The sequence below is a fragment of the Passer domesticus genome, chromosome 10 (genome assembly GCF_036417665.1).
Source record: "Passer domesticus isolate bPasDom1 chromosome 10, bPasDom1.hap1, whole genome shotgun sequence".
Classification (NCBI taxonomy): Eukaryota; Metazoa; Chordata; class Aves; order Passeriformes; family Passeridae; genus Passer; species Passer domesticus.
This window is the reverse complement of record NC_087483.1, coordinates 33,686,242-33,714,125: the sequence shown is the minus strand read 5'-3', so window position 1 is coordinate 33,714,125 and position 27,884 is coordinate 33,686,242. Positions and strand designations below refer to the sequence as shown.

At 40.1% G+C, this 27,884-nt stretch overlaps 1 protein-coding gene across 10 annotated transcripts in view; it reads right to left on the bottom strand.

The window, feature by feature from the left end:
* Positions 1-27,884, bottom strand: part of KALRN (kalirin RhoGEF kinase) — a 473,084-nt gene that overhangs the window by 208,585 nt on the left and 236,615 nt on the right. For all 10 annotated transcript variants that reach the window (XR_010369452.1, XM_064435043.1, XM_064435045.1 and 7 more), the window contains one exon: positions 7,599-7,721. Coding sequence is in view for 9 of the 10 variants with exons in the window: in XM_064435043.1 (XP_064291113.1) it covers positions 7,599-7,721 (123 nt within the window). In the remaining variant the exon portion in view is untranslated. The remainder of the gene's footprint in view (positions 1-7,598; positions 7,722-27,884) is intronic.

Below are 27,884 nucleotides of genomic sequence, written 5' to 3'. Positions count from 1 at the left end.
AATTTGCACAATGACAACAAATACTTAAAATATGTCCTTGAAAATTGTTTTGTTCTATCACTGCATACCAACAACATATTGTCTTTATCTACATTAAATTTCCCTTTTACCAGTGCCTGCAAAGCAGCACATTTGTGATTGGCAGCAATGCCATAACCAGTTGTGCTACTCTCCTAAAGGCATCACTGGCTGGCCCAGAGGCAGCAGCACAGCCTGGGGCAGCTCCTTCTACTGCACTAGAACAGAATCACAAAGTAAAAATGCTGATACGATTCAGAGTGTCACTCCTGTTCCCTTGAGCCTTCCCATTACCAATAGCTACAAGAAATTGAAGAGTACCAGTCCACCATCATTACAAATGAGACTTGGACATTGCTGCAATTAATCTTCTGGAATCGATATGGTACAGTTTGATAAGCCACTGACCTGCCAATAAGAAGAGTACAAAGAAAAATGACCAGACAAAGTTTTAAAAGCCTTTAGATGATGATGGTTTTCATCAACACAGACAGGTCAGTCAGAACAGCAGTGGCTTTTTTAAGTGGTATATTTCACAGAAATTGTCAGAGGGAAATACCTTTTGTTTCAGCTCTAGGTTTATTCAGTTGATACATCAGTACCATATTGAATATATTTATAGTACTTGTTTTAGATAACATATCAGTGCTATAATTTTCCAGTGTTCTCTTTAAGAACTCTTGGGGCTTAAAAAAACAAATTCCAGGATTTATCTTCTTTAGGAAACATTGGCTGTCTTCTGATTCAAAAACAAATTAGTTCAAAATCTCAGAATTCACACAATAGAAATTCTGTTTTCCAGAACCTCCAGATTTAAAAATATATATTTTTTAAATAAATTCATTGTCTCCCTTTCTGCCATGGGAACAGCATTATGCGTTTACAGGGAATTAAGGGAAGATATTTTAAAGACACAAAAATAAACCTACCCAAATAAACCAGTGATAGGAAGCTAGCTCCTGGCAATTGTAAAAAAAATGCACCATGTTGCCAAGACTTAAGATTTTATAGGGAACATTTAGATTGTGAATCATGCTGCAGGAGGTTTAATGAAAAGATCCAGCTGTCAAGTGATTTTGGAAGAGAAGAAATAGGAAAGAAAATTACCTTGAGCTAGAGAAGAAATACACTGAAATGCAAACTCAAAGACATGGCATAACAGAAAACAGCCCATCACAAAACTGCCAGGAAGATCTCTGTGCCATTATAGATCCTGTCTAAAAAGAGATTCAGCCTTACCAATAGATCATGGACTACCACTGGCCACCAATTCAATCCCATTGCTTCCACAAGATTTGCCAGGCTGCTGCTATGGGAGTCTCCATGGACTGAAGAGTCCTTCCTTCACACCTCCTCAGGGAAAACAGGTCTCACATGTCCTGCTTCTGACTTGGGTCTGGCAGCCAAGTCCCCACAGCATCGCATCTGACCCAGGCAATCTGCCCAAGCCCTCCCAGCCTTTCTGGCTCCTGGCCCAGGCTGTGCAGACCCATGCTCAATATCTCTGCTCTTGCACTGCAGGTCGGTCCCAAGTCACCAGAGGCTTCATGCACAGAGTTGTAGCACAATAAATGATGAACTATCCAGCCCCTAGGTATGCTGTTAGAAGATTTTGGATCCAGCAGGCCCTAGATAACCTCCAAGGACAGCCCAAGTATTGGCAGTTCCACTGATCTCTGCTGTCTGTGACTGCCAGATGCAGCCTGATGCCAGCCAGGAGGAGAAACCAGGAGTTCTGGAGCTCCTGCACCATGGTACAAAGGCCTGTGTAATCTGCTGCCAGTAGGCATTTTTTCCTCTTTGTGTAGAAGTGAATACATTTACATAAATGAAGTGAACAGGAAAATGCAGATTATAGCTTCACAACTTGCTAATGGCCATGTAAAGGATGATGAGAAGAAGAGTAGGACTGATTTTTTGTTGCCTGTCTCATGCTTTTGTTATTTTAGAAATGATTCGGTATTGCTGAAAGTACAGTTATTATGGCCAACTTTGAGCATATTTCTCACCAGGTTTAATTGTCTGCTTCTCCCTATTTTGGCTTAATATTTCATCCTGCATAGGATTTTAGTCACTCGACCCAAAGGGAAAAAGCCAGTATGCCCAGCAGGCTACTCCTTTCAACAACCAGATAGGTCATAAAATTGTAAAAAGTGAAACAAAATAAAAAATTTAAAAACCACCCTAGGACAATGCTTCCTAAGTGCTTATTATCAACATGGACTCTTAATTTATTCCTAGCTGTTTTACATCAGTACTGAACTTCATGCCAAACTTTAGAACAACGACATCCAACAGAGCTGGAATTTGTATGGGAAAGCACTAAGTTTTTATCCTGAAGGCCAAACAAGTAGCTGTTTGCAATTCAGCTTTGGCCTGACCACTTCCACACATAGTTTTAAAGCAGTTCAAGTAAAAAACTCTGAACTGCCAGTATTTTAGGAACAGCACAGTGGAAGAAGGGAATACTCTAAAAAGGAACATTGGAGAACAAATTGCTTGTTAGATGAAGAACATCATCAGAGCTTTGATTTCTTATAGCCAATTCAGGCCTTTGGCTTTCAAGGTGTCTGCTGAAAGCCTTCACTTACAGAAAATACATTTACTTCCCTGAGATGAATAAAAGAAAGAACTGAATCTTAAAGGAACTGTGCATGTACACAAAGGATAACTTTGATGGTACAAAGCCAGTGTTCAGGTGTTTAATCATCATCTTCCGAAGCTGTCTTGGAGGAAGGCAGCATGGACACCCAAGAACAAGAACACTGAATGGCGTCCCAAATGCCAGAGTGCAAACTCCAGCATTTTTCTCACATTTTGTCTGGCTCTTTGCAATAATTCAAGAAGAGTCCGCTGCATTGCATTTATGCCTTGGCAAAATGGATCCCATAAAGCTTTCAAGGTTGGGAATAGAGGATACCCCCTTGTACTTATATCAAATCTGTTCTAGACACAAGGCCTGAACCAAGAGCTGCTGCACTGGACAAACCACATGAACTCTGATGGGCACACTCAGCCTCCAGCCAACCTTCCTACTGTGTTTGATAAGAAGGGACAACCCCACACATTTTGAGCCAAGGTTGTTCAGAACATGTGCTTTGTTGTGATATTTCACCTTGTAAACATCAGTGCCTTTGGATTACCATGAAAATCACACCAACTATTGTGTGCAAACACACACACACAGTGGTACTAAATGCAAACCCAGTTGTAGCTGTGAGCTTAATGTGGCCCAAGAGCCTTGAGAACAGCTCCAAAGATCTGAGAGCAGCTTGTCCCATAAACACAGATGACAAGCACCACCTTGACTTAAACCATGGACCGCCCAGCTTCGATTTACAAAAATAAAATAGTAGGGGGGTTGTTTTTCTGGGTGACCTTGAACATCGCGGGTTTTGGCAGGGGTGGGAGAACACCATGGGACAGGGAGTGAGCCAGCTTCCACTTCTGTTTCATTTCACTGCGAGACAGTGTTTGGTTAGTTTGGATGAGAAACACCGGCTCTGTTTGCCATTTGGGCTCCAGCTCTCCAGCGCATTGCGAGTGCCATCTGCAGGTGGAAATCTGCACTGGCTCCCGGCTGAAACCGGGATAATAAACCTGAACCACAGGAAATCTTCCCTGCATGTCTGAGGGAAAAGCCCGTAATGGCAGAGGGGCTACAGAAATGCTCCTTTCAGACTATTCACGAAACCACTCAGACCTGTGGCAGCAGAATGCCAGGGATTATCAGAGCAGCTTCCCATGACATTTCCTAATTCTGCAGCAGCACAAAGGCAGCAAGGCTCTCTGTGAGCAGAGGAGGATGCTGAGAAGGCCACCTTAACCTTGGATTGCCAGGACTGCCAGAAGAGAGGAAGAGGATACTGAGGAGAGGAGAAGTGCTTCCAACACCTGCAGTTCAAGTAGATAGTGCTGAAGTGTTGGGAGACTTTTCCAGCTGGAAGACATGCTGTTCTCAGGATAAAAACACTGAATAAGAAAAAGTTACAGAGCCTAAAAGGAAATTATCTTTTGATTTGCAGCCGTAACCGGCTGGACTACTGTTATCTGATTTGCAAAAAAATCATTCCAGCCAAGCAAAGAGGCCATCACTGGAACACTGTAGCTACATCCAGAGCTATATTCCTTCGGTGATGTCTTGATAATGCCTGGCTAGAAAATGTCAGTGCACGGCAGGCACTGTGCTGTGCCGAGGTTGGCACTTTCACAGTGGCAGCCTGAGAACAGCACCAGCACTGGCTGAGGAACAGTTGCAGGTATACACAAGATAACAACCTCCCTCCCAGGAGCTCAGGCTTTTTAATCCAAATTCAAACATTTGCCATCTGTGCATTCCATGTAGTATAAATACAGTCAGAAAAATTGCCAGAGCTTTGTCTAAACAGCAGTTATGAGAGAAAGAGACCCCAAATTACATTTCCTATTGCCTGCAACACAGTGCTGTAAAATCACTGACATTTTCTGAGCACAGCTGTATGCAGGAATGTGATCTATTTGGGCCATGCCTGATTGAATCATTACATCCAGATTTATCAATCTGCAGTTGCTAATCAGACATAGAGGGAGCATGTTCCACCTCTCAATCTAGTGCCATGGCAGGTCAGTCAATCAGAGCAGTTGTCAGCACAGCAATGCCACAAGACTGTTTTACACACAGTAAGGCAAAACTAGGAATGTTTTTCCCCCTGTTAAAAATGTCAAGAAGACTCCTGAAAATTGCTTCTTGTCTGACCTTTGCAAATACCCTCCTGAAACAGCAAGAGATAAGAACAAATATGTCAGAGCCAAAGCAAGTGGATTTTTGAGAACAAATTTATACTGTATGGCAGGCTAAGCACTTTTATCAGAGAACTGCCAATAGAAAATACTATTGCCTACATTGTCAAACTCATCAGGCATGTCTGGAGAACATTTTTAATATTATTTTTTAAGAAAAACAAACATAACTCTTTTTATTGCTATTAAAGCTAGTAATTAACATCCTGATAGGGGGAATGGGCAAACTCAACAGCTTTTTTAGGGTGGTGACATATCTGCTTTATTACATGGTTATATTGGGAAAAAGTTGTGCCAGTTATCCACCCTAGCCATGGCAAAGGTGTTTGCTAGCTTGAGAAAAATAACAAATATTTAAACTTAGTTAATTTCCAACCAACTGTGAAGTGTTAAGCATCAAGAAGGTAGTTAGGAAGACTAAAAATTGGTCATAATCAAAGTTGGTTCTATAATCTCAGAAATTACACTTTTTTCTTTCCGCTGCATCCCCCTTTGAAACACCTACCTTCACTTGAACACATATCCTCACCCAGTGAACAAGATTCATTTGCTCTGAATTTGACCTCGTAAACTGAAAGGAAATGTGTCTGAAGTGGTAGAGAAGCAGGCCTAACAGGGAGGTCAGAAAACTCTTCAACAAAGTAATTATATCCTGACTTGTCCTAGTACCTACAGGTGCCAACTGCACACTGTAAGGTTCCTCAACCCTGAAGAGGGGATGGATCTCCAAATTCCACCAGCCTGTGGAGCAAGCCTTAATGAGCTGCTGTTTCCATGTGCAGACAGTTACATGGCTTGCTCTCACCTCTATTGTCAGGACTCTGTTATTTTTCTGTCTTTTCTCACCTGTTCTTAATTTGTTTCCTACATCCCTAGTTAAGAAGTACTCAGAAAGGGCCTAGAAAAAAATGCTAACTATGATCCAGAAAATGTGAGATGTAATGGGAATTATGAAGATAATGTATTAGAGGAGGGGGATTTAGAAAATATTAATGACACAAAGGACATGAAATCACTTTGTTTCAGCTCCTGTATATTACATGATCCTAATTTTCATTTGCTAGCCCAGTAACAATTGACTCAAGCACTCACTCTGAAAAGAACCCTAATATTGATTTTAGGATTAAAACTAACACTAATTTGTGCTTTTGGATGAGGCCTTGCAGAACCATGCTTTGCAACCTCCAGCCTAAAATCCATTTTAATAAATTTGCAGAAATTTAAGTTTTTAGAAATTCAAATCTATTACCAGAAAGCTTAAATCCACAGGTGGTTCCATGAACTTTTAGAAACCCACCAATGCAGAAATGCTGCTTTCAGGCTGTGAGATTTGTCAGAGATTTGTCAGTTATGTAAGGATTTCCCACCACAGCTGAATGGTAACACTGAAATTCATTAGCAAGACAAGCAATGGGATGTTCCATCAAGAGCTGAATATCTAATGAAAAGAAGGATGTTGGTAATTTGAATTTTCAACAACATAGATAGGAAAAGATTTTCAAGGGATTGGTGAATAAGAATAATATTAGCAGAATTAAATATGTTGAACATGGTTGAGAGGCACATAGGAGAAGACATGACAACATTCTGCAGATATTTCAGGATTGTTAATTCATCGCATTTCCTGGGATTTATCCCCTTAAGGGAGATAATGAAGACTACAGGGATATAAGCAATAATAATTAAAAAAGAGATTGAAGAAATATAAATGCAATATGAGGGAGAGGAGAAAAAAAATCTCGTCAGTAGCTGCCATCAGGCAGTGAAGTATTTTCCCTGAGAAAACAGTGAAAGAAGTGTGTCCCTGTTTCTGGAAATATCTTAAACTAAACTAGGCCGGCACGTGGGAAAGGTTTTGCAGAAAACCAAAACTAGTCTAGTAAATTTTTATCTTATGCCACATTGCAACATTTGAGCAATAACCTGCCTGTGTGTATCAGGGAGACAAAACATCTGATACATTCTGCTTCACATGGATTAATCAGGAATTTATCCAAAATACCCAAAGGAGAAGTATCTTTACAGATTATCAGTTACAGATAGTAAATGTTTCAAATCTACCTCAAAATGGTGTAACATGATCTGGGTAATTTCTGACCATGGATACTTAGGGGGGAAAAAAAATCTATTCAATCCATGGAAAGATTTGCAAAAGGTCCTCTTTCTTTTAAATTTTATAAATAAGGACAGGAAGTATCATCTACTATGATTCCACTTTGACGAACAGTTGTAAGATTTTAGCTTCATACCAAATTCCTGGAAAAATCTTGCTTAGAGTGTTCTACGGGGAAAATTAATAATAACAATAATAATTTCTACCTGTAATGATTGCCTTTTAGTCCAAACCAAAAAATCCCTTCCACGTAATGCACTGAAGGATGGCAAGGGTACTTGTCCTTAGTGCAAACTCTGGCATTTCCCCTGCTTTTTGACAGCTGCTCCCCACCTTGTGCTCAAGGCCCTCAGTCTCCACTGTAGGAGTTGGGATTGATTTTTCCATCACTCTCACTCAAACCCATTCTCCTCTATGTCCCAACAGAAAATGCTACTTTCCTGTAAGCTGCTTGTGATTTCTCATGGGCTGTGAGACCTTTCATCGACCCAGTGTGGTGATTTTCTGACCGTAAGTCCTGCAGTGTGCATGCTGACTTCCAGACCTTGGAGACAGGATGCTGGGCAGCTCCAAATCATTGAAGAGAGCAGCAAAAGTGTATATCACCAAAACAGTGACAGCTTTTTCTGAATATGCAGAAGGAGCAACAAAAATCAAGCCAGCAGAATTGTCTGGTTCAGACTCTTACCTGTGCTACCTCTTCAAAATCATCATGTCTTTTCTGCAGTGCTCGTGCTCTGTGCAGAGACTTCCCCACTCCCGTGTGTTTGCTCAGAAAGGCTTCCCCATGATTTTCAATCCAGTCCAGTACCTGCCAGAAAAGAAGAACACCCAGTTATCTCCCCTGTCCCAGAAGCACAGAGAAACCCTGCGAGGGTGAGGATGGAACAGCTGCAGAGGAATGCCTTGTGCTTGCTGTGGGTGAACACAAGCAGCTCTGTCAAAATCCATTCTAACTGGAGAGAAGATAAATGCTCATGGATGCTACTGCTAAATCAGGTTTATTGAATTTTTGTTATTCAATTTATTTTGAAGTGTAGCTTAGTTATTGGAGCCTGGCAGATATTAAATATTTACTTTCACATAGATGACTTTTGGGGAAAGGGAATCAGAAATCTGGAATCTCTTACAGGAAGTACTGTCCTCTGATGAGCTTGTGTAAACTGCAAGACAGCAACAGATGAATTCACATCTCAGTGTCAGAGGTAGTCCAAAAGCATGGTGGATGGATCAATTAAAATCTATTTTATGTGGGGAGAAAGCATTATCAGAGTTACTGGAATAAAAAGGTTAAGAAACCCTTGCAGCAGACCAGAAAATATTGACAATGTGTATCTTCCAATTCTTCCAGGTCCTTCCATTGAGTTCCAAATGTAACTGATCCTTACGGAAAAGTGAGATAACAAATCTGATACTCTGAGAGTTACAGAGGATTCTCTTTTAAAAGTATTTTATCTGCATGTGCAGCACCCATGTGGAGTTTCTTCTCACAATAACACTGACACTAAAATTTATACCAAATCTCTTTGGGGTCTACTACAAGCTGGAAGAAAACCCCAAACTTGACAATATAAGGTTGGGAAATTTCAGAATTAGATTGATAATCTTTTTCCATCTCTTTCCAACACACAGAAGCTGAAGGAATACATAGTAAGAGCAGCACTGGTATTTCTGTAACAGGTAGGACTTCCTTCAGCAAGGAGCCCTCTGCTCCCAGCAGGTTCTGGAACCTCACTGCAGCTGATGCCAATGGACTGGGATACAACAGCTGGAACTTCTGTCACTCCAAAGGGACAAGACACTGCTGGCAGCCTCAGGACAGTGACAGTACCACAGATATTGATTGAGCCCAGAAACCTACCATAGGAAAAATGGAAGATAGGATTATTTATTTATTTATTTACTGTTTCAGGTATTTCTTGGCTTGGTTATAGAGAATCGAAACCACCTGAACTCTGACCTTTCTCTGTAATATAGATCCCAGGTGTATTTCTATACACCTTGTGTATTTCTATATGAAGTCCTAAATACAGTCCTAAAAACAAAGCTTTATACACATATACTTATGTTCCAACCCTATTTCTTTACAGAATGTATTTGACATAAGTGACTCTGTGGGGAGGAGGAAGCAGGACCAGATGTGTTGGCAGTTCAGCCATCACTTCCTGCTTCCCTTTCTTTGACCAGCTTGTCTCCCATTTGCTCTTTGTAGAAAATCCCAAATACATTTCTTCAATTGCTTGACAGCCATGTGCCAACTGGTCTTCTAAGAGCTTTTCTGCAACATATTTTTGATTAGGAATGACTATATGACTTGTCATGACAATCACTGGAGGCCAGTCTCCCAGCACTTGTGTTGTTAACAGTCTGCAAATAATCCCATTAACAATCTCTTTTCTCTTGTCAGGAGTTTTCAACATATCTATTAAAAGTGGAAGCAAGCCAAATTCAAGTTTGGAACAAATCTCATCTTTTGAAATGGCAAATGGCTTTAAACAATATTTCATATTAAATTAGTATGCAGTATGTGCTTTTTATTTATTAAAAATTGATAGCCACTTACTGTAATTACACAGAAAACTATTCCAATAACCTTTTCATGCTTATAGCATTGAAGTAGTCATCAGAGAATAACTTGCTGAACAGCATTTTCTGTTCTTGAAGACCCATGTTAACATATCTGACCACTCCAGACATCAATGAACTTGTTTTCACAACCATTCCATGACATACATAAATTCTATCATTTCATCTTGCATAGAAGAGGGGAAAATATAAACATTACATATATATATATATAAAATATGTATGGTATAAAAAGTCTCAGTGAATTTCTGAGTTGTCCCAGGAAATGGGCAAAAGACCAGATGTTGTGATGAGGTTCTGATAACCTGATAGGCCCAATTAACAAAAGAATCCTCAGCATTAACTAAGATGCTAATAAAGATAATATATAATTTTGTATATAATGTATTTGGATCTAATAAGCTCACAATAATCTGCACGCATAGAGAAATAAAACATTTTTGTTTCCATCATAAAAGACAAGAAAGTTGGCACTTTAAAAAGCTGAGATATAGCATAACAGAGTGAATAAAGCAACAGAAAAAACATAAATCTGTGTGGACAAAAAAGCACTTAATCTGCTGTGCAAACAATGAGAAATATCAAGCAGTTGGTCTGTGGCAAATGCAGGAAGAACTCTGAAAGGTCCCGGTCAAAGCTGAAATCACCAGCACTTGTAAACATCCATGTGTCAGCATATTTGGAGAAACTCTCCCTTACCCTGAAGAATGGAAATGTCTTTAGAACTAGAATAACTGTAATAATTCAAGATAAACACTTAACATTTTAATTGAGAGCACGGACTGTGTAATTTACTCTACTGCCAAAAATTAACATCCTGAGACACAGGTAGACATTACAGTGACTTCGTTGAAATAATTTAATTTTCCCTTTAAAACTTAAGAAGCTTGAAGATGCCATTAAAAGTGCAGTTAAGAGTGTTTTCCAAATTAAATCTTCAGATTTCCTAATTGTGCTTTATTGCCAAGCTGTATTTTATTCTAGCTAGGAAAGGACTGTAACTCATGAGCCCTTTGGAATTAAAAGAACTGTTCTGTTCTGTTAAAAGCTGTTTCTGTTCACTGGGGTAGCTATAATATGCTAATATCTCTTTTTTAAAAAATTATTTTTATTCCACTAGTTTAAGATCAACATTGATAGAAACATTATTTTCTGTTATGATGTGCATGTCCTGTATCCTTATCTCCTCAAGGGCACAATTACACACCCAACAAAATAAGCAGCAAACCCAGGTCATGGAGAAAATGAAATACAACTCAGTACAGCTACAGCAGGCTGACTGTGCCAGCTATTACAGTCATTATATGGCTCGATAACCACAAGATCCAAAATGCTACCTGGAGGAAGAATAGCCCCAACTGTCCCTGTAGAATGATCTGTGTAACTGTTAAAATAATCATAGTGGCAATTCAGACAGGTTTCATCTGAGCAGAGCATTGGCAAGGAGATTTGAAGAGAGCCACTTCCAGAGCCCTTCCCACACTCCTTTTTGCTGAGGATCAAACTCCTGCCTGCAGCACAATTAAAATGGCAAAACAAATCCCGCCCAGGTAGGGCCAGGGAAAAACACACTTGAGAGTCCACTGGCAGGGAATGCTGATAGTTTATACAGGATACTGTAGGAAAACATGAGAAGAAAGAGATGGAAGAATGGTTTGAGAGGGAAAAGGTTGAAGAAGCAATCAGGCAATAATTTAGCAACGTTCTGGGATGATAATTGCTCTTCCTCTAGGCTAATTTGTATGATGGGAATATGCCAAGACGATTACATTAGTGCAGCTAAGATCAAATCTTTAAAAAATTTTTTAAAAGTTAATTTAATTTTTAAATAATAAAAGCAATGGGACTCCATTTTTAAAGGGAAAACAGATATTTCAAGGCAGCACTTTGAAAATTACGTCTCTTTCCGTAGGTATCTTTCCTAATCAGAAAATGTGAAAATTAAGAAACATCTCATAACTTTATCCAATTTAAATCTCCTTGGGAACCAATTCTTTCCCAGCAAACCCTCTTGATCTGCACCCATTTTGCATGAACACAAAATGTCAAAGGAGTAGGAAATCCATTACTTGAAGGAACTATACCTGCTCTTGAAGTTAGTTGAAAAACTTCTGTATTTTCACATCTTTTAAATTGTATTTCTTTTAGCAGAAATGAATGAAAATGAAATAAGGATGACTTTGGTAAGAATCATTAAAGTTGGAAAAGAACTTGAAGATCCTTGACTCCAACCCAGCACTGCCAAGCCCACCACTAACCCAGGTCCCTAAGATTCTGCATGTCTTTTGAATAACCCCAGGGATGGTGACTCCACACTGTCCCAGGCAGCCTGAACACTGAGGGATGCTCAAACACAGCAGTTTGACCCCTGCCCTCATGCAACAGGAAGAGATGAGAAGTGTGAGCTGGTGACTCGGACGCAGCGTGGGGTACCCACGGTGACAGAGCACCCCGATTTCTGCATTTGACCCAGGCCATGTCCAACAGCTTCACTGCCCTGAGTGAGTGACCCACTGAAGTGCCTTGGCCAAGGGAATCATTAATCTTTGGTACCCTGAGACCCACTGTTGTTGCCATAGTGACTCTTAAAACAAGGTTATTCTGAAAACTGAAAATAAATGATACCATTAACTTCAAGCAGTTAAAAGTCAGATCTTGATCTCAAAACAGTACAAACCTGGTATAACTCAAAGGGGTTAGTTTAACTCTTTGGTAACATAGTTGTAATAAATTCCAGAGCAGTTCCACCTAATTTATTCAGCTTTAAATGAGGCCCCATTTCAAATAGGTGCATAAACATTGCCTAACTTTAAACACATGGACAAAGCCTCTAAAATTGTGTGGTGAAAGGAAGCCAGGCAGTGTCAAGCTGCTCCTATGAGCACTTAATTGTTTGCTGTTCAGGCACTATGGGCTAACTAAATTCTGGTGAGATACTAGGAATTCATAAGGCACTTCAAACTTCACAAGAATCAAACCTTATCTTTACTTTCCTGTAGCTGCTCTTATGAATACTCAGTAGATCGAAGGCCCTGCATGTCTGAAACTCCTATTCCAGAAGCTCTGCCTTTGCCAAGCCTGCTTTTTGTAACCAAGAAATGCATTTAAAAGGTTCATGTTTCAGATCATACTTCACATCCAAAGCTTATTACAAATGTTTTGTTCCACTGCGTAGCAACAAAATCCAATCTTTTCTGTCAAAGCCCTTCAAAACTGTACAAGCCTAGTTAGTAATACTTACTGGATATACCAGATTTTGCAAATACAAGACAGAATCTCTTGATACTTCATTTTCTTCTAGCAGAACTAGAAGCTACACATCACATATGCATTTATGAGTAACACAGTTCAAAAAAGATGTCAGGTCACCCACAAACCACTCCTTTACTGGGAGGCAAAAGTGCCTTTAGGAGATACTTGGCACATTTGCCAGGGAGACCACTGACTGTGAGTAGAGGCAGCAGCCAGTGTGGGATTGCCAATTTCTACCCATTGGAATTCCATCTAGTGGATAATGCTGTTCTGTGCAGGATGGCATGGCCAGCCCAACCCCTGGCCTGCTACCAGGCCCTCCAGGAGAACTTGGTGTCAGCAACAGCACCAGGGCAGACAAACACTGAGAATCAGAAGAAAAACAAAGTGAAAAATCTTCCCTAACTCACAACAACTCAAGGAGACTTAAGAAATACTAATCCTCTGTAATGAATAAAATGCACACACAGTCTGATTTAAATCAGTTTCTTTTTGTGTTCCAAATCATTGCTGAAAATAGATCCCTTTTCCCAATTATCCCTGGCCCTGTCACAGCAGGGTAATGTCAAGTAAAGGTCTAGCTGAGAAAATACACTCAAATACAAAGGAACTTATCCTCTGGCTTTTCCTGCTATTATTAATGGTTTATAATAGAACCCAAAACAAAACTCAGTCATTCTCATCTGTGGTTTCTGTTTCCTAATAAAAACTCTCTTTTTCACTTCTTCATTATAAATTTATGTTGGTGGCACAATAAAATATTGCTACAAAACCTTTAAAAGATGGGGATCACACCTCACGTTTAAACCAGAAACATCAACTTTGGCTTCCACAAAATGATTTTTATTTCCAGAGGCAACTATATCTGACTCTAAAATTCAGATCTTGTTCCCACCAAAAACCACAGTGAAATTTCAACTGCCTTCAGCCAACATGGATCAAAGACCCCACATGTGTCAAGTGAAGAGGCAGGAACTAATTGTGCATCCAGCAGGACCTGAGCCTCTGGACACACATCTCAACACCATGTTCTATTTTCCATGCAGCAATGTGTGAATGTGTGCAGTTTATAGGTTGCAGTGCACAGGTTGAAGCAGTCCCCATGGCCAGGTACAGCCCTGCTGTACAGTAGGAAGTAGAAAGCAACAAGGATTTCATATCAAAAGTAGACTGGAATTGGAGTGATTTGGTTCAATGCCCAGCATGGCAGTTGAGCAAATGACTCAACGTCACTGCCTCCATTCACTTTTCTAAAATGGCATTAATCACATTTGCAGTTGAAAAAAGCAAGGCTGACAGAGCAAGTGGAAAGCTGCCTTCCACTTTAAGTTTTTGCAGCCTCTAGAAGTATGTGGTTCCAAATTTGGTTGGGGATTCTAGGAACCTTTTCCACTAAAGGAACATACTGAAATATTATAAATAATAAACAATGTGGTGGCAGCTGTACAAAATGGAACAGACAATCTATTGAAAGGCTGGGCTTTAAAATCAGGTGCCAGCTGCTCCAAAACCACTCAGGTACAAATGCCTAATTGCTGAATGTATACCTATAAATCCTGATGTGCCCATGCAGCAATGACTAATTCATCTTCAGAAAATAATATAGCCAGCCTACCAAGTTCTTCTGTATTTAATTCAGCTCAGACTCTAAGAAATGAGTCACTTTTTTCTAACTTCTTAAGACACAGTGTAGCCCAGTATCACCAGACAAGCAATCTGAGCTTTCAGAGGAATTTTTTCTGTTTGTTTGTTTGTTTGTTTTAAGGTGGAATTGAGTGAACAGAACTACACTCATTACCATACTCTGAAGACTGAACAAGAAGGATGAACTTTGATACTTCTTCAATCCTTTCTCAAGAAAGAGTTCTCTTAAAACACTACAACAGAAAACATTCCCTCAAGTCAGTTAAAAAATTTTGACTGCCATTTTGCCTTTCCTTTTCAGCACAACTTCTCCATATTGTATATGTGGACTAAACTGTGCCTGGGTCTCTTTGAAAAGCCAGAGAACTAATACAGCTGCTATTAAGTAGGAGTTTTTAATCACTCCCTGCTTTTGCTCTCTAATTGTAGCTACTCCAAATACCACGACATAATTAAAGAGGTCTTTTCAAAAGAAAAAAACATACAGTCCCATTTACCCTTGGAGGGAAAAACAACCTTACAGACCTATCAGTATTTTGCTGCATATTTCAACTAAATTAACGAGGGGAATTAAATGCAAGGCCAATTAAAACATTTTTTTAAAAATTTTCTTTATTCCCTTGTCTAAATTCAACCAAAAAAAGAAGTCTTTATGAAGTCAGATGGTAGGTGTTTTTATGAGCTTCCTGGACATTATGTGAAAGTTTCACCTCTGCACAATTTTTCATTTGAACAACAAAAATCTAACCTTTGTAGTTTAAAGCCCCATTAGTTTGTCAAAACAGAACATTCATGTTCTGTTCTTTGCAGTGGGGGCGGCCTCACAAAGCACAGCTGACATTGTTGGACACATCTGAGCAAACCATACTGTGACATGTGAGTCCAGAGGAGTGTCAGGAAATCCTAGATATGCAAAAAATACATGCATATAGTCTTATTCACACTTCTCACTGCTTCTAGCACCCACAGATATCCTACAAGCCCATCTGGAAACAGGTCTGTAGGAGTTTATCCAGAGAAGACAGTCCCTGCAGCAGGATCCTTGCTCATCAACAGCTTCTGCAGTGGAAAACACTACAGAATAACAACTCCCCCAGCAACCCCCTTCTTAGAAGTTTCTGTTGCAAAAATATGCAAAGTGGTTATGAAAGGGCTGCAGACTTAACAGGATGACTAAGTGAAGACATCCTAAATATCTCCTATAGTAATGGACTGCACATCAGGGAAACTGCTCTCAACTTCTCTAGCAGGGGCTCAGATGTTCAAGGGGGCTTGCTGCAGCACTTCTCTGCCATTCCCCACACATCTCCAAGAACTTTCACATTACTGTAGACCTACAGACCTGGACAATAGTCACAATTACTCATCTGAGTATCCCTGATTATCCCAGATATGCCACCCTCCATGGGCCACACCACTGCTCCCCTCATGCGATGGTGAGGGACACACTGCTCCACCTGAACTCCTTACCTTTCCACAGGCTTATATGGCAAAAATAACCTTGTGTCTGCTTTCTGCAGATGGCTACTATGTACTTGTACAGTTCTTCACACCTATAAAAGCATCATGATGGTTTGAAACTGATAGGAGTTTGGAGAAGAGTGAGAATACAACGTGTTCTGGTCATATCCACCTTCTTGTAAAGAAAATAACCGGTCCCAGCTCTAGTAATTAGCAAAATGTAGGACTTAGTTACGTCTCTCTTGGAAACAGCACGTTCAGCTTTGGGCTCTGGCAGAGCTGGCTGGGTGTAGGCTGGGCATTTTGAGAGCAAGACTTGTCCCTTTCCTCTAGGCATTGCCTGAGGGCACACAGCCCCAGCCTGCTCCTTCACTAAATGCCATCATCTGAGATGTGAGCTCCCCAAAAGGGAGTGGGAATATACACCACATGCCTCTCTCACCCTGAGAAGGAACTTCTTTCAACTGAACATTGCTTTCCTTTGGTAAAGTTCACATTCATCAAATGTACCCATTATCTTTCATTTTCTCGATTAAATATTTTACTTCATAAAATTTGGCAACTGCCTCTCTAAAAACATTCCAGTAAGAGAACAATAGACAGACAAATGAAAAACTAATGTTTCTTCCTTAATGCCTGGATTGTTACTAATGTTCCCAGATTATTGTTTTTTAAGGAACTCATGAAAAGAAAAAACCTTCAAGTTAAAAACCCTGTTGTAGTCTTTAAATGCTCAGCTTCTTTTAGACAAAATTTCAAAGCTGAGTGTAGGTGGAGAAACTATAAATAACCACATTTGTGCATGTTCCTTCTGTACAAGACACAGAAAATGTGCTCTGCATCAGCATAGAACGATGCTGCTGTGCTCTGCATGAAGCTTCTCCAGGCTGACAGGTAGATTATTTCTTTTGCAGTTGTGCTGCTGGGTTGCTATTTGTGAGTCTTTTCTGCAGCTCTCAGGAATCATACCTGGCACTTGGCTTCAGGGTAATGAATTGGCAATACAATTAATCAAGTCTGTCAGACTATGACCAATGAAATTCAGAAATATTTTCTTATTTAGGGCATATAGACACTTTTGTTTGTTGCTGTCCATAGCACTAGTTAGAACAATGACTTTGCTCCCTCTGAGACTAAGACATTTTTCCCAGGTCTCCCTTTCTTGTCCCATATTTGTCCTTTCACATCATTTTTCCAGAAGCAGCTGCTGGGTCAGACATGGCTGTGGCCAGCTCTAGTCTAGGTCTGGCTCCCCCCATCTGGGCTGTTTGCTTGGACATAGTCAGAGTTTCCTGAAAGAATGTCACAGGTCTCTCACATCTCAAGAGGATGGCAAGAACATTGTCTAGGCAGAGTAAACACTGAAGCAAAGACAACCTGAAAAGCTCTTGATTTTTTTTTTTCTCAAGCAAATCTCCATTTCATTTTCTTCTGTTTCCACCACTTTAGCTTATGCTTAAAATTTCTCAGGAAGAGAAATGCTCAATGAGCATGCTCAATGTCTGGCCCAGGTTATTCCTCATGTACACTTACATAGGGGATTTCTACACCTCTTTAGAACCAACAGATAAAACAATATCCTAATTATTAGAAACATTTTTTTTTCTTGGTGGGAATGTCCAAAACGTAGAAGGACACCTTGAAATGTATAGCAGGTATGCAGGATAGAAAAAAAGCAGCTACATGAGCTCTTTAGAAAAGTACATTATTCTCAAATGTGTAAATAGAGCAATTGATTTGAACTCTGCCAATGACAGATGTGCCTCTGGGTTTTAAGAGGAGAAACAAAGCAAAACTAAAACACAGTGGATAAAGATTCAGAAAAAAACACAACTGTTCTTCACAGTTCCAATGCTAATTTGCTTTATGGTCTCTTTCAGAACCTCAGTTTGTAAAACAAAGAAATAAATTCTCCATCAGACAAATGCCAGATTAGGATAACATTATTATTACTGCTATCACAAAATATACATCTTGATAGTATCAACCCACTGAAACCTGTTACTAGTTTAAACAAGATATTTAAAGGTAAGTGACAACTAGAAAAGACTGAGAAAGCAAAGATGAGCTTTGCAACAGAGGATCTTCAATGCAAGTGCTGTGCTCCAGGCCTAGACAAGCACTCAGGCAATCCCCACTGTGTTTGAGTTGCTTACAGCACCACAGGGGAAACTTCTGATTCATATTGAATATTGAATAAAGGATATTGAATAAAGCTCTGCTTTGGGTTACTGTGGGGAGCAGATTATTTGATCATCCAGGTTATCAAGGCTTACAATCACAGCACATAGAAGAGACAGGTTTTGTAAGAGAACAAATCCCAGCTGGGTCAAAAGGGTCTTGGTACAGTCGTGTGGCAGTAGCAGAAAAACTCACCAGGATGGCAAATGCACCACTGCAGTAACCTAAAACATCCCTGCCAGGAACAGAGCCCTTTGGGGCTGAGCATCCTGCCAACATCTAAACACCTTTCTCCATGGGGCTCTGACCTGATTACAAACTAGAGATAAAATATGAGAGCACAAACCAAGTGGGAAAGAAGCAGGAGAATAGAAATGGAGAAGTAGGAGAACAGGGATGAAAGAAAACCTTGAATGTTGTGAATGTTGTAAGTGGGTGCTCCTCATCAAGGACTCTTCTATGATCTCTTGTCTTGTAAATAAATATCCTGGTGCCTCACAACATTTAAACTCCAAGTTTATATGTGCCAGGATGTGTGCAGGGAGAAAGGAGTGCAAGGCTATGTGTGACCTCCTGGCAGTGCTGCCCTGACACTGGGTCCTGCCCAGTGATTCAAACCTGCAGCACAGCTTTTCTCCTGCCACTGCAGCATCTCTTCTGCTGGTGCTTCCCGTCTGGCAGTCACTGCTCAGGCAAACCAGCTGTGCTCAGCATACATGGCCAGGGCAGAGAAGTCACAGCTCAGGACTGCAGGTAACTGGGGAAGGGCCAAGCTGCTGTGGTGTGTGAGAAGCTTTGCTGTAGCACACAGAGCCCTGCTGAGCTGGGTACTGCCTGTGCCAGACGCAGCAGGGCTGGAACAAACAGCCTGGAATGTTTACATCCATGTGCAATGTCCTGCTGACTATTCCACATGTCACAGCAGAAAAGGATCCTGTGTGGGTTTAAAAGGCTGAAAGGTCAGTGACCTTACAGATGCACCAGAGAAGGCCATGGATAATGGCAGTGAGGAGCTGTTTGTCAATGGATAGCCCAGGCTCCTATGGCAGACAGGCAATGCAAAAATAAACTAGAATATATGGGCAAGAAGGATCACTCATTAAAACCCTTCTCAGCAAGAAACAATCTTGAGCTGTTCAGAGAAAAGAGGAGATATTTAAATTATTCCAGGAGTGACACTCATGAGAAGAATAAAGGACATGTTTTGGACATTGAAAACCTGAGGAGGTAAGCAAGCAGGAACCATATCCAAAACACATTTTGATTGCTTAAAGTTACTTTTTGTTGGAGGAACAGGGAAAATAATAATAATAAAAAAGTTTCATTTTGTGGTTTCCCTCCTCCCCAACAACTTTTCCTCCTTATTTGGGAAGGGAACCATCTGAAGGTCAGAATGTTTATATGTTGCTGAAGCCAAAAATAAAAGTAATTTTCTCCATCCCTCAATACATGTTCCATCTAAAAAAATACAAAAGGCAGGGGAAAAAACCAAGTCAAGAGCTTTCAAAACAAGGGGAGTGGAAAGGTGAAAGACCAATGGATAGACCTGAAATGTGTTTGGTTTGCATATTTTCACATTTGAAAGACATTTTTGTTAAAGGGAACCATAGTGTAACATAAAAGAAGTTTATAGCTGTAAAAGTATACAGGAATTGGAGCCAAGCAGCTCTGTCTAAATGTGCCTGAAGGGTTACCCCAGCCTAGGCAATAGCTTCCAGAACTACAATCCAGGTTACAGCTTCTAAAAACAAGCAAGAAGCTTTGTCTAAAACTTCCCTGTGAGAAATATGAAACAAAAGAAGTTGCCTAAAAGTCTCCTGTGAGCTAAAACTCTACATTTAGTCCAAAAGAGTGCACAACCTCTCTTCCATGGAAAGAAATACCAGAACTCTTCAGTCAAGCTGGTTTGGTAAGGCATCTAGAAGAACCACAGGAGATTCTACCAGAGCAAAGAGCTGCTGCCCAGCAGAGCCAGGGAAGGTATGGAGGGAAGGCAGAGCTGTGAGGATGAGCAGAACTAACAGGAATGACTGGAATGGAGAGGAGCAGCAGGCAGAGACAGGTCATGGTGCCAGAGCAGCTCAGCCTAAGTTGGCTCTTGCTACCCAGCAAGACATAATCATCTCAAACCATGAGTGCAATTCATTATAGAGGGGGAAAGTAACCAGCTGGCTGAGCAGCTGCTCCATGGAGGAAAACACAGGGAAGAGTGTTAGAGTTCTACATTAGCAACTAGCTTTCATTGTGCTCTTTGTTGTTTGGCAAAGTTTTTTTCTCACATCAACGAAAATGCCTTTTGTTGGCCATCAGTCAAAAGCAATATGAAAGAGGATTGATCACTCTGAGTGACAGGCAGGACCATGAAAAAGCTAGGAGGCCTTATGAGGAGATAATTGAAAGGAAAGATCAAGGGAAACAAATGGAGTAGAAAAGAGTGACTATTTTGGACTCCTAAACCAGTGCCTAAAATAGCATATTTATTTCTTAGCATAACATACCTTTATTTAATTTTTAGATAGTCCCAATAAATCCTATAAGATATTTCCATAAGGGGTAAAACTGGAGTAGCCATGACTTTGTTGGTTTAGAGCAGGGATTTGTGAATCAGACATCCTGACATGAAAAGTTCTAGTCATGAAGCTTGAAGTGACCTTTGGCAGGTTGCTCAACATCAACCTTTTAGAAAACCCATAATCCTGAAATGAAATAAACCTTAATAAGCGAGGAACACTACTATTATTGTTACTTCTTAAAGTTACAGGGCAGAAAGTTTTCTGGCATTCCAGTCTACATCCACTCAAAGACCTTATTTTTCTCCATGTCCTTATGACAATTACTCATTCTAGCAATTGCTTTCAAAAAAATATACATATAGCTGGAGAAAACTCTATTTTATTTCTCTTTCTTCACCACTGCAACCCTTCTATTTTTGCAGGGCTAATCAGTAACAGACAAGCCTAATTCTCTCTCCTCCTTTGCCATGACGCTAAGAGCCAACAATGCCTTTCAGAAACAATAAACTACACATGATATTTTCAGGAATCCTGACATGCAAACAATCCTGGGACAGAAATAGATAATGAGGACAGGACACATAATGACTACAAATTCTGTTTAAGTGTAAGAGCAAATTTTAGCAGTTTGCTGAGGACTGACTTCCCATCAGAATGCTGCAAAGCAAATCTGGTATCAGGAAGACACTGACTGCCAAAAATGCCAAAATGGCATCACACAGGATTTGGGCTCCTGCATCCTAATAAATCCCACCCAACATCAGGCAGTGAAATGAAGGTCTTGTCTGAAGAGCCTACATTATCATCATTTCCCTGACAGTCTGGAATAAGAGAGGGAAGTATCCAGGGTACAATGAGACTCATTCTCAGGTGATGTCAGGGTAAAAAATATAAAAGGAAACTCTGCATTAGGCTCCTGACTTGGATGATTCAGTTATGCTTCTGAAGACAGGCAGGATAAATACAGACCATGGATCATTACACCTGCCTACAGAGAAGGAACTGCATCTTTATATTGCCTTCTCCATTTCTCCATGCTATGACTTGTTTCCTCTTCATCCACTGAAAGACAGATCCAAACCCTCCATGAGTCAGTATGGTTTCAGAGGGTTTCCACGAGAGCTTCTTAGCCTAAGAACCCAAACATTTGCCATTCAAGAAGTAGAAAAACAGACCATCTGAGAGGAACTAGGTATTGAAGGACAGACAGTGCTCTGAACAAGAAAAGCACTTTTTGGCCAACAATGAAATTTTTTTTCTGTTCCTCTTCTCACTTCAATAGGTTCAGAGATCAAGCTGGCTCATTCAGATTTCTTCAGATCTTATCTCCCAAGACAGCTGTGAAGCTCATCCAAGTGTTCTTACACTACTCATATATCAGTGCTAAGTAAACTTCAGTTGGTAACTGAATGTGGCCCCTGAAGTTGGATATCCCTTACACTACTGCTCCGTGTATAAATTAAAAAGTGATCATTATTATTTTTTCATCAGTGACTCTTTAGGAGCACAAAGAACAATGGTCTGCTTGTCTTAAGAACTGTGTAAAGGAAGAATGAGACAATGGTTGTTTCCAGATAACTTCAAGTTACTCTTTAACTCAAATTATGAAGAGGATAGTGTATTGTTAATCAGAAACCTCTAAAGGATTTCCCGAATAAATACCTTTAAATAAAAATTTAAACCTATAGTTCTTTGTGAAGAATTTTGGCACAAAATAATACAAGATAATACTGGTCTAAACTTAAGAGCATTGTCAGACATTAAGAACATTAAGAGCTCCCTTTCTCTTATGTGAGTTTGAAGTATGTAAAGCAATTTACTTTTTAGGCTGATAGCTGCAGACCTCTGAAGTGTTCTTATACCATACAGTGACGAGTGGCTACAGGGTGCAAATGTCCCGGGTTCTGCCTAGACAAAAACACAGAGCCTGCCTCTACACCACAGCCACTGAATGTGCCCAAATTGCAACATGCCACATGATTGCAACCTCCCTCAGGAAGCTCTGCTGTGGCCCTTCAAAGGGAGGATTTCTAAGACATAGTTATTGATAAAGAGGAAAAATGCACATTACTTCTTTAAGTTGTGCTCTTTTTCCAAGAACCCTGTCCTGTTTGTGTTGGAGAACCCTGAGCACACTGCCAATAAATGCTCCATGTCTTTGTAAGCTAAAGGAGCTAGAGAAACACCCCTATGAATTCACCAGAAACTGAAGAAATATGTCTGCAATATTCCCCTTCCTAGTGTGGTTCCTCGTGCAGCAAATCCAACACAATCTGGTCAAGGAGTAGCAGGGGCTGTGTAGCTGTGCAGGGTGCTCTTACTCTGTACTCTGTCACCACTAGAGCTTAGAGAAAAACATCCATAGTCAGTAGAAATAATCTGAAACTCCTGCATAGTCCCATGCCACTGTGGGTTCAAATTAAGAAATGACAGTTCTTTTTTAACAGATCAAAATAAGCAACTAAATCACTCAGCAATGCTTGTTATTTAAGTGGCCATTTTCACTATATTTGCAGGATACTAATCAGCACAAATAAACCACCACTTTCCTTCCAGCATTGGTTACTTCTAAGTCCTCTTCAGAAGATGAGTGGGGCTACAGATCTCTTCAATGCCTGGGCTCACACTCACATTGCCTGAAAATGTTCCCATTCCTTTGGCAGGAACAACAAGAATGGAATGAAAATTGCCATGAAAAAGCAGCTGACAAAATGTTTAATTGGACAGTCTGTGATGTGGATAGAAGCAAACAGAAACCCTTTTACTACAATTGCACATCCTTTACTGCATAAATAATAAAGCAGAGAAGTGCTACATCAGAGGTGTTAGAGATGTATGTGAGTTTGGAGACACACAGTATTAAGTTGGACCTTTAGAGATGTGTAGGTAAAAGTTGTATGGTGTCCTATCAGAATTGTCTGGTGAGATATTCATGTCAGATAATAAACCAGGGGAATCACCAACTGCTGGAAGGACAGGGTTAGTGAGAACAAAGGTATTTATCTCTTAGTCATGGATAACAAAAGATTATTTTCTTTCCTGTTTTATCCCATTAGGAGAAGATTGCCAAGAAGTTTTACCAGTATTGATTCCTTTTTCATTCTTTTTGGGGGGCAGTACAACCATAACTCTACTCACTATCACTTATGGCCAGTAAGGCCACACACTCCTTCTAAGCTCAGAGAAAGTACAGCACTAATACTCTGAAAATGTAAACATGTAACTGACAAACATTAAATGCATCTCATGACCACATCAATTTACCAAAAGAGTTGTGAAAATTCTCTAGGATGCTTTGAATTGTAATGTTTTAATTAATGGCTGACAGTGGGAGCTATTTAAAGGCTAAATCTGTTCAGATGGCACACAGAGCATGTGATGTACTCTTGCAGGGTGATGTGGCTGAAGTCATGTGGTAGTAAATATAATCTTGACTTAATTATAATGTTCTTTTCCTTAGCAATTGTTTATGAATAAATCTGTTGTTTTACAAGACACAGTGAAGGTATTATTATAAACAAAGCATAAAAGCAGATATATAGTCTCATTTTCTTTGTCTTTGAAACAAACTAGAACATGTTGGAAAACTACAGAATGTTGGAGAACTCTTCACTGCCTTGAAGAGATCAAAACAACCAAGTGTACACATGCAAATGGGGGAGTAATATACAGACCTAATCCTCTAAAGTCTTGTGTGAGAGCTAAATGAAATATAAACTGCCTCAAATATCCAAGCATTCTTCTGCAAATGGACCACATAGATCACATGTATCACATGGAGTGCTCAGCATTCTCAGATAGTGTATGGAGACAGACAGATGTTGGCAGGACATTTTTCCATACAAATGATGTCAGGATTATGTCCTGATCTGTTTTCTCTGCCAGTAAAAGCCAGACACATTACAAGTTAAAGTGCTTGGTTGTGAAGAGAGACAGCTTTTCCTCTTCAATACTCTGCAGTCTCCCACAGCAATGGCAGCTGGCAAATGTAATGATATCAGAATGGCCACATGGCCTTTTTATCCATCACCAGAAGGCAGATAACCACGTAAGGAAACCAAAACTATGTCCCTTAATGTATCTGGGCATGAAGCCAACAGAAGGCAAATCCCAAATTTAGAGAAATCAGATGAACCTGACACTAGTCTAGCTTGACCTTCTCAGTAACCAAGAGGATTTGAGACATCAAATCCAGACTGCAGCTGGAAAGGCTGTTCCAGCTTTCTTAGCACTGCCTACCCTCTCACCAGTAAATGTTTGTCAGTGTTATCTTGCTGTTCACCACTGGTCTTCATCTGCCATAAGGTCTTCATCTGCTCCATTTTGCCATGCAGAGCCACCACAGCTAACTCAACAGTGTTCACAGCCAAGAAAGCACCAGCACACACAGTACCTGTACATGCACCTATTCTTCCACTCTTCCACAGGCAGCCATCCCAACCAAAGTGAAGCAAGAAGAAAGTAGCACCAGCAGTGTTATTCAGAGAATCATGAGTCTGTGGAGAAACAGGCTGCCTGCGCCAGGCTGTGCTGGCATGCAGGTATGGAAATGATGGAAAGACCGAGAATTTCCCTGAGAAGCAATGAAGGATGCAGAATGAGAGTATCAGTGTGACTGTTCTGACATGAAAGTGTGCTAAAGTACCGAGTTCAAGGCTTGCCCAGATAATTTCAATAATGCATCAAATGGGTCTCCTTTCTCCTTCTACTTTAACAGGTGTGCTTCACTTGAATGAGTTTATAGAGTGGAGAATTCAGGTGAAAGTCTTGCTCATGGGAAATAAAGGGGATGGGGAGGCAGTGGAGTGAAGAACAGCCTTATGAACTTTCTTCAGCTATTTCTAAGGTTGTTTGATAACATTTCATGCTACAAGATTTTTGCTACCCTTGCTGTTCCATGGCGTTTCTGTTCATGTTAGAGTGCAGAGATGCACGAAGAGGCTGGCAGGATAAATTGGGACCTAACAGTGCAAAGCAGTGGGAATGTTACAAAATATGAGAAGTTTTAAATCTCAACAGAAATGGAAATGGCATTAATCTGATGGTAAATAGACTGCAGAAGGGGAAGACTCAGAGCAGAGAGGAGCAAAAGGGAAAAGGTAGCAAAAATGGGCCAATGCATCTGCAGCCACTACAAAATAACAGCATGAAAGTAAAAGGGATTTTTCCTCTCTCATGCAGGACAGAATCTCAGCATCTCCTCCCACAGCTGTGTTCTAAAGGGATCAAACAGTGCAGTTCTTCCCTGTCTGAAACCAGAGAACTTCTAAAAAACAACTGAAGCAATGAAGTATTTTACACACTCAGCAACCCAACATTTTTATAATGATCCTAAATACTTTTGGTGTTAAAAGGGTTTCTTGTCAGTTCCTGCCTGTGTTGAACCTCATGGCAGCTCACAAATTTTCTTAACTGCTGTTGCTTTTGTGTGAATGGTGCTCTATTTCCTGGGAAGGCTGCAAATGCAGTTTCACACCATTTATTTTCTTTCCTTCTTTAAAACACTATATATTCATAACTCGGCATCCTCAGCACACCATTATTTATCTTGGTTCACATGTGCAAATGGATGTAATTGTATTAATACATCGATGTAGTAGCAAATAGCCTTGTAAAATGTCTGATGTGTGAGGTAGTGATTATTTCTACTGATATTTTATAGCATAACATTTCTTACATTAACACTGTAACTTGGCAATCCACAGAGTTTACACTGTTTTTTATACAGCACCATGTGTATTTTAGTTATGCTGTAACTGTAGGGATTTTGTGCAGTTCATGCTGAAACCCAGCTAGAATCAGAAGTATTTCCTCGACAGTGTGAACCTCTGAGAACACACTGATGTGCCATTAGTACATACAGCAGGTAGCCTTGCCTTGCAAATGGTGCAGATAACTGGAAATTATATGAATGAGCCCTGCTGAACACAGGTTAACTCTCAAATCCAGTTCAAATGGCACACACTTGGCCTACACAAAGCCTTCATCCAATTAATCAGTTCTGCAAGATCTCTCTATTATCTCCTATTATTCCACGCCCAAATACTCAATCCCTCTGACAAGACTAACCAGAGAAGTTAGGTAAGCACTTACTGGTCTCTCAAGGTCCGTAAGAGTCTCGTCTTGGAGATGTCTTTACCAAAATCTATTAATGTTAATAGCAGACTGAGAGGATGCAAAATAATCTCGCTGTCTTTATTAAGACATGCAACACAACAAAAACCTGTCCCTATTAACATCCAGTGTGAGACAAGATTGATGCACAACAGGTGACATGGCAAGAAAGGTATGGATGAACAAGTGAAGGAGTCAGAGGTCATCTTTCACCAGAACTTTTACTGCACTGGGCAACAGCTGGAGAGGGTGAGCCACAGGACATCCTGACAGGGAAAACTGCACCTGTGAGAAACTGTTAAATTCTGAGCTGTGTGAGAGGAACATCTTGGAGAAACTATGCTGTATCATTATGTGTTTAGAAGACAGAGAAGTCTAAAAAACTCTCTTGTCAGGATTTCTTCTCCTACATATTTTCATTTTAGACTTGAACTAGGGGGAACTCAGTTGAAGGTTATTAAATTTTGACAAGGTAAGAAATTATTATAGATAAATGTTGCTTATGATCAGTGGCAATATACAGGTAGACAGCTTCATCTGCCAACATTGAACAAAATAAGCATAATAGGAATTGCATGACAGATATACAGGAGGTGATTAGTTTAAAAAAAAGCCCCCATCAACATACTCAGATATCTTCCTCCTCCTCATGGAATCTACAATTCATTGCTGATAATTAGTTTAGCTGATAATTCCATTTATGAGTTACAAAGCATTTATCTTGAATAGTACAGATGTTTAGTGAACAGAATGATTCATCTCTTCCTCTCTACTTTCTAAGTAGGACAAAGAGATGCCTCCAGTGTGTGCTAGGATGGAAGCATGTCTGTCATTAAGTTGTTGCTTCCCAGATAATAACTACCCATTAAGAGAAAAATTTGGAAAGAGTGCTGCCAACAGAACTCACACAGAGTAATCCTCTCTCAAGTGATTTTGCTCCAGAGACTCTTACTGCCTGTTTCTTTTTCTCTTAGCAAAAGCCACAGTACATATAAAGACCTGCTCTTTTTGAAAACCAGTGACAGAGCTTCATTGCTTTGCATGTGTAGGAAGTAAAAGTGTGAATGGGTCTCATGAATGAACCTCATAAACACCTCTACTGAATTCAGAAGATGTAAGAAAGTTTCAGTTTGGAAAGACTGAACAGAAGTGTAAATCACCCTATGGAATCAAGAATACGTAAGATTCTTATTGATGTTAAATACCACAATTAGAAAAAGTAT